This window comes from Phycodurus eques, chromosome 12, assembly GCF_024500275.1.
Source record: "Phycodurus eques isolate BA_2022a chromosome 12, UOR_Pequ_1.1, whole genome shotgun sequence".
NCBI lineage: Eukaryota > Metazoa > Chordata > Actinopteri > Syngnathiformes > Syngnathidae > Phycodurus > Phycodurus eques.
This window is the reverse complement of record NC_084536.1, coordinates 12951188-12963740: the sequence shown is the minus strand read 5'-3', so window position 1 is coordinate 12963740 and position 12553 is coordinate 12951188. Positions and strand designations below refer to the sequence as shown.

Below are 12553 nucleotides of genomic sequence, written 5' to 3'. Positions count from 1 at the left end.
TTTGGGAACCGTTTAAAATTGTGAACGTCAGCTTTAGTTTGTTTGAGGACACACTCCAGAACTCAAGAAGTTAGAATGAAAGAAAAAATATATATATAAATTGATGCGAAATATTTTTATTGTCCATTTTTTAGGGACAGCATAACAGCAAAGACGATAAACATACAACATAGCTAACAAGATTCTTGACCTTCATTTTTTACACAATGATTTTGAACAAAACAATCTTCAGAGTATCACGTGTGCATGGCGTCCCAATGGAAATAATTTATAAGCTGAAAGTTTGATTTAAAATACAACAGCTGAACCAAATGAATACAGTAAACATGATAAAGACACAGTGAACAATTGCATTTGAGAGAATGGAAAAGGGCAGTACAAACATGTGAAGCCTTCCTTTAACCCTCCTGTTTAATGTTTGTTTCTCAGGAACAGCAATAATGCTTCCAGGTCAATTTGACCCGCGGCATGTGTAATGATCCAAAAGTGTCAGAAACCAACAACAAGTCCCATTATATACTGTTTATATCTCATAACTCCAATAACCATTTCAAGCAGAACTGCTTTGATTTATTTCTTTAACTATAAAATCTGTCATTTTGACCCACAAAACATAATGGGAGGGTTAAAAAAACAACAACCGTCTTTCTGTATCTGTCTTTTCTGTTTGCTTTTAGCCACAAAGCTAAAGACTAATCAAGGTGTGCCCATATTGGAACTTGGCAGTACAAATCAATTTTTACAGTCATCACACAAAAAAGTAAGCACCAGTTGCTGGTCATGCTACGATCGGGATGATCTACAGGAGTGACTCCCAAAAAAAAAAACATGAATCATGTCACATGGTGACAGGTTAAATGGTCGCACACACGCGCACAAACATATCTACTTTATGTTCTAGCAGCTGAAACTCGGCGATGTAGCTTAGCTCGTTAGCAGCAGAACCAGCAATGGAATGTCGATGGAAGGGAAGGAGATGATTTTTTTGGAGGGGGACGGGGGGGGGGAGTCATGTCAAGCACCAGCCACTGGCTCGTCAAGATTGGACACTGTTGGCCCCCATGGAAGAATCACTCACGGGTCGGTATCGCTTGGCTTGGAGTCACAGCACAGAAAGGAGGAGGTGCTCAAGGCCAACACGAGGATTTTGTTTGGTCTGCGGTAAGAGTTCCATCTGTCTCGGTCAGAAGTACTTAGCAGCGGTTCCTTGAGATAAGAGTTTTAATTTATCATTGCTGCTCAAAGACTGTATGTTGCATTTTAAAATTTGGATTGTGGTAAATATTATAATATAAATATTCCAAATTTCATGTTTCACGCCAGTTAAAACACCTTCAGGGACTAAACTTTCTTTGAATGAGCTATGGAAATGAGTAACATGACTAAAATGGTTGCTTCAAACCAAAATGGCAGATACCTGTATGTTTTGGGGCATGGCTTCTTGAGACGTTTTTGTAGGTCTACTCATTATAGACAGGCATAAGAAATTCCATGTTCAGGCATGCCACTGACTTCGGGGCTGAATTTTTAAAGTAGGTTTTTTATTAGGTCACGCCAGCTACCAGGATGAATACGTTTTTGAGTATGGGAAAGCCCATACATCATGAATATGTTATAAAAGACGCCACTGGTTGTTTAGCTACACACCTCACAGCAGGAAGACACAGAGAATCCTAAGTGTGTATTTCCACACTTTTCACAGGATAGCAATGATTGGAGGAACCAATTAACGTATTTTGCAAATTCAAGCTTCAAATGAGATACCCATGTGTCATTGGTGAGCTACAGACAATGTCTCACTATTTACGCAAAAGCACCGCTTGGTGTAAATAAACTAAAATCAACGTATATGAACAAGAAAAAGAATAACAGACAAGACTGAAAGTCTTCTGCAAAGTATTCTTGAGGTCTCGTGGATTTCAAGCTCATCATCTCATTGCTAACACGAACATGTACGGCATCCATTTTCTAAACACATTAGTTAAACATGGTGTAGCAGCGGTAGTGTGTTACACTAGGAGCAGCCGGGTCAAAAAATATCTCTATAAATAACTACTAAATACTTAAAATGATCGTCAAACTTTGACCGAATGGCGGAGGCAAAAAAAATAATAATTAGAATTTGCCTGTCTTGTCTATTGGCTGCCTGCTTCCAAGTTGGGGCTTTTGGGTCTTATTTAGGCAAATTCTCTCGCTGGAGGTTGTCGAAGGATGAGCAGTGTAATTTGCACTCCAAAATGGCTGCTTCCAATCAAAAAGTCCTACTTCCTCTCTCTGGCCACATACTGTACGAAGAGGGCAGGTTTTTCTATCTTCCTAGGGGGCGCTGGTGAGTTAGGTTTTAAGAGGTTCTTGTTGAGGACCCCTAAAACTCAACTCAAATTCTCACCAGAATGCATGTGTGAGGGTTCAAATTGGTCAATTTTCCTGCATGTTGAAGCCCCCGAAAGGGCATTTAACACCACAGTAAAATGGGAAGTGATAGGGGGGTGTAAACATGACAAATGACATTCAGGGTCAGTGAATGTGACTCCGAGAAGAAAAATACTGAAAAGCTCTACGCTTCACCTTCCTGTTGGCGTCACTTTAAAAGCCAAAGTCGAAGACGATGCGGTCCTCGAAGATGGCGATCAGCAGCATGATGCCGAACCCGGTCAGCATTCCCAGGTTCTGCAGGATAAAGTGTCCCAGCTGGCAGCGCTTGTGCACCTCGCTGTCGCCGTGGAGCAACTCCGGCAGCTGCCGAGGAGACGACGAACAAGGAAGCAGGTGGGAATTAGCGACGCGCATCAGGAAGGCAGCAAATTTGAAATGATCGGTATTACAGTGTTGAGCACAATATTTTTATTTAATAACTACGAATATTGAGCTGACACTGAACTGAAATACCGTTTAATTCAGGTGGAAATTTTTAAAATATTCATTAATAGTACGGTGGTACAGTAACCGAGCTCTTTACTCGTATATCAATCGTCATGTTGGTCAACTGGAATCCAACCGTTTACTGCCACCGACAAATATGTGCCACCAAAAGCCCTTTCGCCGTCTTGTTTTTGTTGTTTCAAATATTGGTGTCAAAAGTCACTGTTCTCTGTTCTGCTTGCCTGTAAATGTTTTTATTCATCCAGGTCATCTCATTCTCGGGGCATTGCATCGATTGCAACTGGATTGTTCTGTTTGTCTTAGAAGACGTTTCGCCTCTCATCCAAGCAGACTTCATCTGTTCATGCAGGCAAGGCTTAGTTATGCTCGAGATGTTTCTTTTGTCCAAAGGATCATGTTCTCCATCTGGTCATAAACTGGTGTTTTCGGTGAAACAAAAGAATTTAGAAACTTTGTTTTTCTAGTGAAAGAGTCTCTTTCTTTTGGTAGGTCCAGTACTTATAATGTCACAGAACACAATATTCTGTAGGTGTTGAAAGATAACTCAAAATACTTTAAAATGGCTGCCAACATGGTGAAGTCTGCTTTTGAAAATGGCAAGGTGTTTTTGGTGCATGTACTTGTAATATTCTGTGATAATACTGATAATAGTCATCAATTTGGTCCTGGTAATTGTGACGGCATTTCATCCCTACAGCAGTGTGTAACCAGCAGTGCAAAAAAGTGAAACAAAATAAAACGCCTTACTGAGGGACTGCGGTTACTCAGGGGACGTCTTACCATATCCACCAACGCCACATAGAGAAACATGCCGGCTGTGACGGCGAAGATCCAGCTGGTGACACTGTGTGTGTACTGGCCCACAGCTGTGCCGATTAGCATGCCCACGTAGGCCATGAGGGCTGAGAGCAGATTGTAGACGATGGCCTGTTTCACCGACATGCCCGCTTTCAGCAGCACGGCAAAGTCACCTGAACACACACACACACACACACACACACACACACAGGTCTGACTGTCAAGAAGTTTGCTGAATTCCTGCAGATGCGCGTAACAGATTACATATGAAGATAAACTCCAAGAAATTGATGTGCCCTCCAAATTTTTTATACTTGCCTAACCGTGAGACCAAAACAATCATGACAAAGTCATCTTAGATTAGCTTCAATAAATTCCTTACAGATCATCGTATTTGAAATAAATGTGAGTGCGTATATCGCCACATTGCAATTGCCAGTCCTCTGTCATTTGTCAGCTTGAGCTTTTTAATTACCACTCAGCAGAGTCTCTCCGTAAATTCCACTAACAACTCTGGCTAAACTTACGGTAGCTCTTCCCCGGCATACAAATCTTACAATAGTCGAAATCTATGACTTCAACATACTTCCTTGAGACCAATTAGTACTTTGATATTAGCGAGGACTCTTGCGTCATCTTGTGCCATAATAGGGCATTTCAGAAATAAAAAAAACATATATGACCCCTATCTCACGGGGTTGGAGACATCTCAGTGATGTCTCCGGGAGACTCCTGGAGACCAGCCGTGTTGCGATGGAGTCACGGTGAAACTAAACACGTTCGATTTCAGCTGAGACCTTTTGGAGACACCTCTATACACTCACCACAGAGAAAAAAAGCTCTTAAAATATCAGAACGATCGCACCAATATTTTGGATTTTATAGATGTTCGTTTTCCTCATATGCTCACTATATAGAAAAAGCGTCAATGTCACAAAGCTGTGATCAATCGTCACCAAAATGTATGTGGACATCTCTAACCTATGCCCATTTCAACCTCTGACAATATCAGAACGATCACACAAATATTTTGCATTTTATGTACGTTAAAGCTGTTTTCCTGTCTATAGAGGACTGTCTTGGCTGAGTGCTGAGCAGGGACACAGACAAAACTTCAGGACATGTCGCCACTGCATTTAAGAGTATACGGTTTAGATTTATTTCAAGAATATATTTATTACTGTATACATAGGCCTATATCAGCAACTTCTGGGTGAACAGTTTGTCAGATAGCCTGGAGAAGTATCTGAGACATCTTCCTGGCAGAGCGCAGGCAGTATTTTGGTCTCCTGGGTCCCGGAGTCGCCGCGTCTGATCAGTTTCGTCGACGTCTCTGCCAGTGAGAAAGGCCCTTAACAGACTAACACAAACTGATGTGATCAGGCCACATTTCGGCAAAGAAATGTGCATACTCGAACTTTACACAAATGTTGATAATGTTTGGGAATACGGTACAAATACAAACAATAATAAATGTTAGGGAAAACAGGGAAATTGATGACAAAGTAGAAAACGCGATTAGTAGGCCATGCAAATTTGCCAATGCAGAACCACGATTCTGTGTGGGTTCACTGTAGCGCTTTTCTACCTTCACGGCAATCAGGATTTAAACCAAAACCTTCTGCTTGGGAAATGGCCACGCTACCACCTGAGCCATGCTGACTCCCCCACCCCCACCATCAAACGTATCAGAAGAAGGCCAAAATGGAACCAGCTCCTCCTAAGAAATGCACCCAACATCTCTTCTAATGCACTCATGATTACACACGTGAGCCAACGCTTCTTCAGTCTCAGCGGAAACACTCTTGTGTATTTGGAGGGGAGAGCTGAATACAAAGGAGGCGGTGGCCTACATTTCGACCCCACGAGTGACAAGTGGCCTCTATTCCTTGCTAATTACCACCGTGAATAAATTACCCCTCCACTGTCAGCCATCAATCAAAGCCCGGTATGAACATTCGCTCCACTTTACCACCCTCCTCTCTTTCTAACCACCCCCAGGTCCTCGACACGCCTGCCGCCACCCTCATTCGCCGCAATTAAAAAGCAGCCCTCGCCGCTAATTAGCTTCACCCCAGGTGCTTGAAGAAGCCTCCTAATCGCAGTCTTTTGCCTCCCAGCTGCCAGTCGGGGACGCCTTTTCTTTTTGTTCGGTTGCGCTCGTCATCAAAACGCCAGCTCTGCCTGACACGCGTCACACAGAGTTCCTTTACAGAAGCTAAACTGGGAAAAAATATGCTTGAGTTGGTACTTGTGTTGAAACCGTCTACCATGCGTCCATTCTCTGAACCACTTATCCTCACCAGGGTCGCAGGTGTGCTGACGCCTATCGTAGTTGACTTCTGGGCGAGAGGCAGGGTACACTCTGAACTGGTTGCCAGCCAATAGCAGGGGACATACAGTATGAACAACCAAACATTCACACCTGCGGACAATTTAGTAATCAATTAACCTAGCATGCATATTTTTGGAATGTGGGAGGAAACCAGAGTACCCCTGAAGAAACCTATGCAGGCACGGGGAGAACATGCAAAGTCTACACAGGAAGGACAGATGTGCTAACCAGTCAGCCGTCATGGCACCACAGCACCACGATGATTTATAACAAAGTATTTGACTTACTATTTAATATTCAAATGATGCATGTTGCAGCTTTTCCAGGGCCTCATTTAATGAGATTTCCGTGTTCTCGCTTTGATGTACTGTACTTGAAAAGATATACTGCTTACAGTCTTTACATTTCTTGGCCCAGTTGGCCTTCACCATGGGTCCCGTCGAAACCTCCATCTTGGGAATGCCACAACAATAAAATCAGACTGGTCCAAAACCCGACGCCCGCCACGTAAACCTGGCCGGAGAGTCGACCACACCGTATCAGCCGGCCTAGATAGGTCGGCTGACACTTCACTCCAAACCGACAAAACCGTCGGCCACTCACAACCAAGGGACATCTCGTCCGGGGTCTCCTCCTTGACCGTGAGGACTTTTTCGGCATTCCAGAAACGTAGCAGCAGCCAAATGACTTTGCGACCCTCAATGACGCAACTCCTGCGGGGTGTTTCGGTCTGTCTTCACTATCTCCTAACATTATACTGCTTTGATATTCACATGGACATCTCTAATAACAATTTCCAGCGAGTTCTCATCTTGTCTCAATAACTTTGGGCTTCAGCAATTAATCAACTGTCACACTCCCTGCAAAGCACACATCCTGGATTTGGTATGCCAGCACCAACTCTCTCCCAAGCCTCTATGAACTGGTTACTTACTACAATAATCTCCATTGTGTCCTCAACACATGCTCCTTTAAAAAAACAGATCTGTAGCTTTCACCACCTCTGCACCCTGGTTCACACTTGCACTGCGACAATTAAAATCCAAAGGTCGTCAACTCAAAACGCCTCTATAAGAAACAAAAGGACATTATACAGTCATCATCTTAACCACGACAACAACTATTTAACTCAAGCCAGATCTACATACCACACAACCCCAATCCATAAAAACAAAGGCAATTCCAATGCACTATTCTCACTGCTTGATAATATTTCATGTCCACCGGACCCCATTCCCTCCCACTTGTCCTCATCTGTTTTCTGTAATTCCTTATTTCATTTTTCGAGATAAAAATAAAACGGATCCACCAACAACTTCCTCCTTCCTTAGTCCACCCTCACTGCCTCCCCCTGCCGTACCAGTCCACTCACAAGTTTTACTTTGCCTTCTGCCAAGGACATTTCAGAAATCATCCATCGCTCCAAGCCAACTTGACCCCCTCCCTACTGTTCTGGTAAAAGCTTGCCTCCCATCCCTGGTCCCCCTCATCACTAACATCATCCACTCATCTCCCTCTAAAGGTATTGTTCCCACAGCATTCAAAACTGTAGCCATAACTACAACACTGAAAAAAACTCGTTCAGATCAAAATAAATTCCATAACCTTCATCCCATCTCCAACCTTCCATTTCTCTCAAAAATCTTGGAAAAGACAGTCACTTCCCAGCTCCACTCCCACTTCACTTCCAACAATCTCTATGAATAAATCCAGTCTGGCTTCCGCCCCCTGCATAGCACCGAAACAACACTCATCAAGATCACCAACAACCTCCTCCTCGCAGCGGACTCTGGCCTACTCGCCTTCCTCATCCTCCTTGATCTGACTGCAACTTTTGATACCATTACCCACGTTATCCCCCGTTTCTTCTGGTGTCCCCAAGGGGTTTGTCTTGGGCCCCCTCCTCTTTATCACCTACATCTTAACTCTTAGCAATATTTTCCATAAATTCAAATTCACTGTCATGCGGATGACACCCAGCTCTACCTCTCTAACAAACCCACCAGCACGCATCCTTCCTTACCGACTGCTTCTCTGAACTCAAACAACGCAATAGTGGTAAAACTGAAACCCTACTCATACTGTAGTTTACCAAGTCCTAGAGTGCTCGACAATATTGACAGTTTTTCTATTACACTTGATAATTCCTCTGCGTCCCTCAGGTTAAGCGTCTGTGTGTCATCCTCAACAGCACACTTTCTTTCCAAGTGCACATAAACATCACCACCCGGTCCGCGTACTTTCACTTACGAAACCTCAGTCGCCTCCGTTCAGCCACCTCACCGTCCCTTCTGCCCATCTGTCCACAGTGGGAGACAGAGCCTGGAGCTACTGTTGACACTGAAAGTTGTTTTAGGGCAGTGAATCTTAACCAACAGAACCCCAGGTGTGCAGTAAGTCAGTCACAGGGCTCGAGAGGAAGTCAAGACACACGCGCGCGCACGCACGCACGCACGCACGCACACACACACACACATACACACGCACACACACGCGCACACACACAGTGTCTGTGTGTCCCCTTTGCGTTCACCCAACTCATGATTCGTGACAACTTTTCAGAACAACGACGCTCTTAACCTTTTGGCGTCATCAAATCGTGGGAAGCCTGAGAGACACTCATACTGTTTACTAAGTTTCTTTGTGAGCTTTTGAGGATGGTAGACATAAAAATGAAAATGAACAGACTTTGTTACGAAAATTATTATTATTATAGTATGGCACTTGCCAAGGTGAAGCTGCGCATTCCTGAACGTGTCTCTGTAAGACAACAGCAAAATTCACACTGATTTGCGGTAAATATCCACTGAGTTATGTTTTTGTCTTGTGTGAAATTCATCTTTTGTTAGTTTTGTTTGTTGAACAGAGGAAATTTGTGCGCAACTGATGCATGCATGGTTCATTTTACATGCTATTATAATTTAATAACTGTGTTTTGAATTTAGAAAAACGCACATTTTAGTTTTTCAATTATCAAGGAAGGGTTCAATGAATGGATGTATGATACCTGCAAGGTTCAGTACCTCCAACAAGCTTAAGAACCACTGTTATAGGCGGCTTTCTTTACAGCTCTCGCAATGTTTCTGTTGCCAACTTCTGCTGTTTACCTTGATCTTACTGTTATTTAGTACAGGACATTCAAATGGATGGATGGATGTGCAAAGGAGTCTTAAAGACAAAAATGTAATAAATTCACCGGTGCTGTGTGAAGTTACTTTTCGTGTCAAAATGCTGAGTTCCGGTGCGTACCCTTCAAAATAAAAGACTACAAGTTTAAAACAGAAAGTCAAGTTAAAACTTGCACATATAAACCATTCGATGTGATGAAACAGTCCTATTTTAACATTTAACTATTTTAACAATGCTATATTTAACTTTTAGCTGAAAAGTGAATTAATTAATAATCAAGTCAATTGGGTTATTTCCACACACATTGCCTTTTTGTTCATAGGTTTGCTATTTTTTGTCCTGTTCGGCTGTTAGGTCAAGCAGAATGGAAAATCTGTATCCCTTTTATGCCAAAACAGTTTTACTGTGTCACAATGGCGTTTTTAAGCTTCCGCTGTGGTATTATAATTGAGAATCAGACTTGATCAGTCGAACAGAACAAAGTTTCTAGAAGGGAGAGAGAAACAAAGACAAAAGACAAAGCACTAATTGTAAACAGGATGAGAGAAGTAAGTCATTACATTATCTACAACAATGAAACGTTAAATATGAGTGTTGCATGGGGCTGTAGTGCTACACCCTGTGAGGGAAGGACAGGACAAGATAGAACAGGACAAGGGCAGGAGAAGAAGCATGCAGGACCAGGGTTGTGAACCCGGCTGTACAACTGAAGTGTGGTGGCATTAATTATGTAAATTATAAAAGTGTACAGAATGAGAGTATAAGTGAGGGGATACACAAGCAATTTGCATATTCATGAGTTATTTGCTGCAGTCAGGGGTGTGTACTAGGTAGGTTTGCTATTGATACTGGTTATAAAGAACCCCAAGTCAAATTATTCATTTTAGTCAATGCTGCAGGCTACTAAGAAATAGATGTTCAATTTGGACACCCTTTATTTAAACCATGCAAACTTTTTTGACCCAGCCCCCTAAAAGAATTGGAATCGAGAATCGTTTGGAACCGGAACCGGAACCGCTCAAATTAAAACAATGCCCTACCCTAACCCCAAGTCAAGTGTACTTTATGCTCTCTATTTTATGAGGAGTGACATTATTGAAAATCCTGTGTGCTTGTTACCCTTCCCAACTTTATTTTTTACACCAAACTAAGATGAAGAGGTTGAAGCAGCCACGTAAAGCACAGCTTGGAACAAAAATTGTTTACTGTTGCGGGGTGAACATTTTCCTCAGAGAGAAGAAGTTGAATGCAAATGAAGGTGCTGGCACCTGTGCCATTTGTTATTTCCAAGCTTCATTTTGACAAGCCACTTGAGTGCTGTCAGACAAGTCTCAAGTTTTCTGGAGTGATGAGAGGCAACAGTTCAGTTTCCAGGGCCCAAAACGGTCACGGGACCCACTTTTGATTCATGTTCAAAAAGAGGCACAGCACAGTGGTTCGCCAAACACCTTTGTTCTGCTTGCTAAACAAGTGACGTGTGCAGTCAGTGGTGCGTGAGAAGTACAAAACATGTTTTGTTTATATTTCAGTGGGTGGTCTCTGTGTGCGGCACTTACCGAGTTCGTGAGGTAGTTCGTGGCAGAAAACAGCCACGGAGGTACTGATGCCTCCTGTGAGGTTTGCGCTGAATGCTGCGCCTGAAGACGAGAAAGTTCACAGTGTCAGCGAGACCCGGAAGGCATATTTTACTAGGGGAGAGAAAGAAGAGACAAAGTTGTTGTTCACAGAGATGACACAATGCTAACGAGCATATTAACTTTTAATAATCACAGCCTCGAATATGAATAAGCATCAAATGTCTCCAGGAGGTTTTAAACATCTTGTGGGTCACATCTGATTTTGACAGTTTAATATAAACATCATTGTTCACTGTTATTAGATGTTCCTCCATAATCCAAAACATCTGTGCCACTCATTTTAATTCAAAAGGGACATACTCTTTTTACAATTTGTGTACTTGCTGCTCCCTAACAAGGAGCTGAATGGCAAAATTCACAACAGGTGTTTGATTAATGAATTAGCCTGGGTTATTGGTGGAAGTTAGGGGAGGCTTCTTCACATGTTCAAGTACACAAAATCAATCTTTAGGGTAATGTGTATTAAAGTGTTATGTTATGGGTGTTATGGATGTTATGCGTTTGTTGCATATTTACAGGTTAAACGGTTTTATTAACATAGGCAATTCTAAAAAGAAATTGGAGGTATTTTAATTGCAGGTTTTTTCCCCCCCACCATTCGCACAGGGCTTGGTCCTCAATTGCTTTATTGTCGTTGTCGGGCAGAATCCTCTCATCTCCGAAATGACTACTTTTCAAGAAATTAAAAAAACGTCAAGTTGCTTGAGTTGCCCAAAACTGCATTGTTCAAGTTGGGATTATACCTTATATTGATTGCTATGCTACCATATACCACTGCGCACCAACAACACCATTCCAAAATCATGTTCAATCGTTAACTTAAAAAAATCACTATTCATTACTCTGTCACTGATTAAAATGGTGAGGACATGTCGCCGCCACCAGCCATGCCCCGACCAGACGAAAAGCCTTTATAGATTTTTTCAAATCGCATTCGCACAGTGTGAAAGGTTTGTGCAGCAGCGCACAAGGCCGACGGCACCCTGTTGCAACCATGCCAAGGTAATGGGGGCTTTCCTCGCTAACAGACAAGTAGACCGTACCTCGACAATATGTATGTTATTGTTGTAAAAGAAAGCCCTGACTTTGCTAATTTTAAGGAGAAAGTGGAGGAGGCGAGCAGCAGCAAAATAAAAATGGAATGTGTGCATCCCATACTAATTTCACAGCAAGATCTTGGAGTTTAAGCTTGTTTGTTAGCTACAGTTCCACGAAGAGCACTTCAAGGTATATTTCAGGCTGGCCAGGAAGCAATTTGAAAGCCTCCTGCAGAGATGTCTTGGTATCTTTCAGCGCTTTCTGACATCACCACGATGGAACAGTGTGCTATTCGAGGGTGCGAAGTGTCAAATGCCGTCTGCACTAGCTGGCCGTGTCACGTCATTCCATGGTCCTGCCCCCTCAGCACCTACACAATGGGAAAGCCGACGGCACGCTTTCTGTTGTGAAAAGGCCTTAATACTTCAGAAAAGCAAATGACTGTGGTTACATCATCTTCCTAAACTCTTTTTCAAAGGACTAAGAGTCATGAATGATGCAATAAATTAACGTTGCGCTGATTAAGCAGCGTAATCGACGTAAATTAATGTGCATGCTAACTTACCTTCCTAGCTGACCAGTTTTTTCAACACCGAAGAATAACAGCTATTCATTTTTAACAAAACTGGCTTACTCAAATATATCTAACTTAACAATTTTTATTCATGAATGTCTTGAAAAAAACATCCAGACTTTCAATTCTGAGGCGACATAATGCCGCATGGCACCACGG

The 12553-nt window shown here is 42.6% G+C and overlaps 1 protein-coding gene across 6 annotated transcripts in view; it reads right to left on the bottom strand.

The window, feature by feature from the left end:
* Nucleotides 1-100: 100 nt before the first annotated feature.
* The window catches only part of slc39a10 (solute carrier family 39 member 10), a 107249-nt gene continuing 94796 nt past the window's right edge, over nt 101-12553 (bottom strand). For 3 of the 6 annotated variants that reach the window (XM_061691656.1, XM_061691654.1, XM_061691655.1), the window contains exons 9-11: nt 10702-10782; nt 3664-3854; nt 101-2739 (exon numbers count right to left, since the gene is read on the bottom strand). In XM_061691656.1, coding sequence (XP_061547640.1) covers nt 2587-2739; nt 3664-3854; nt 10702-10782 — 425 coding nt within the window. In that variant the 3' untranslated portion in view covers nt 101-2586. Of the gene's footprint in view, nt 2740-3663; nt 5015-10701; nt 12191-12553 lie in introns of those variants that run through there. The other 3 variants (XM_061691657.1, XM_061691658.1, XM_061691659.1) reach the window with 3 other exon arrangements.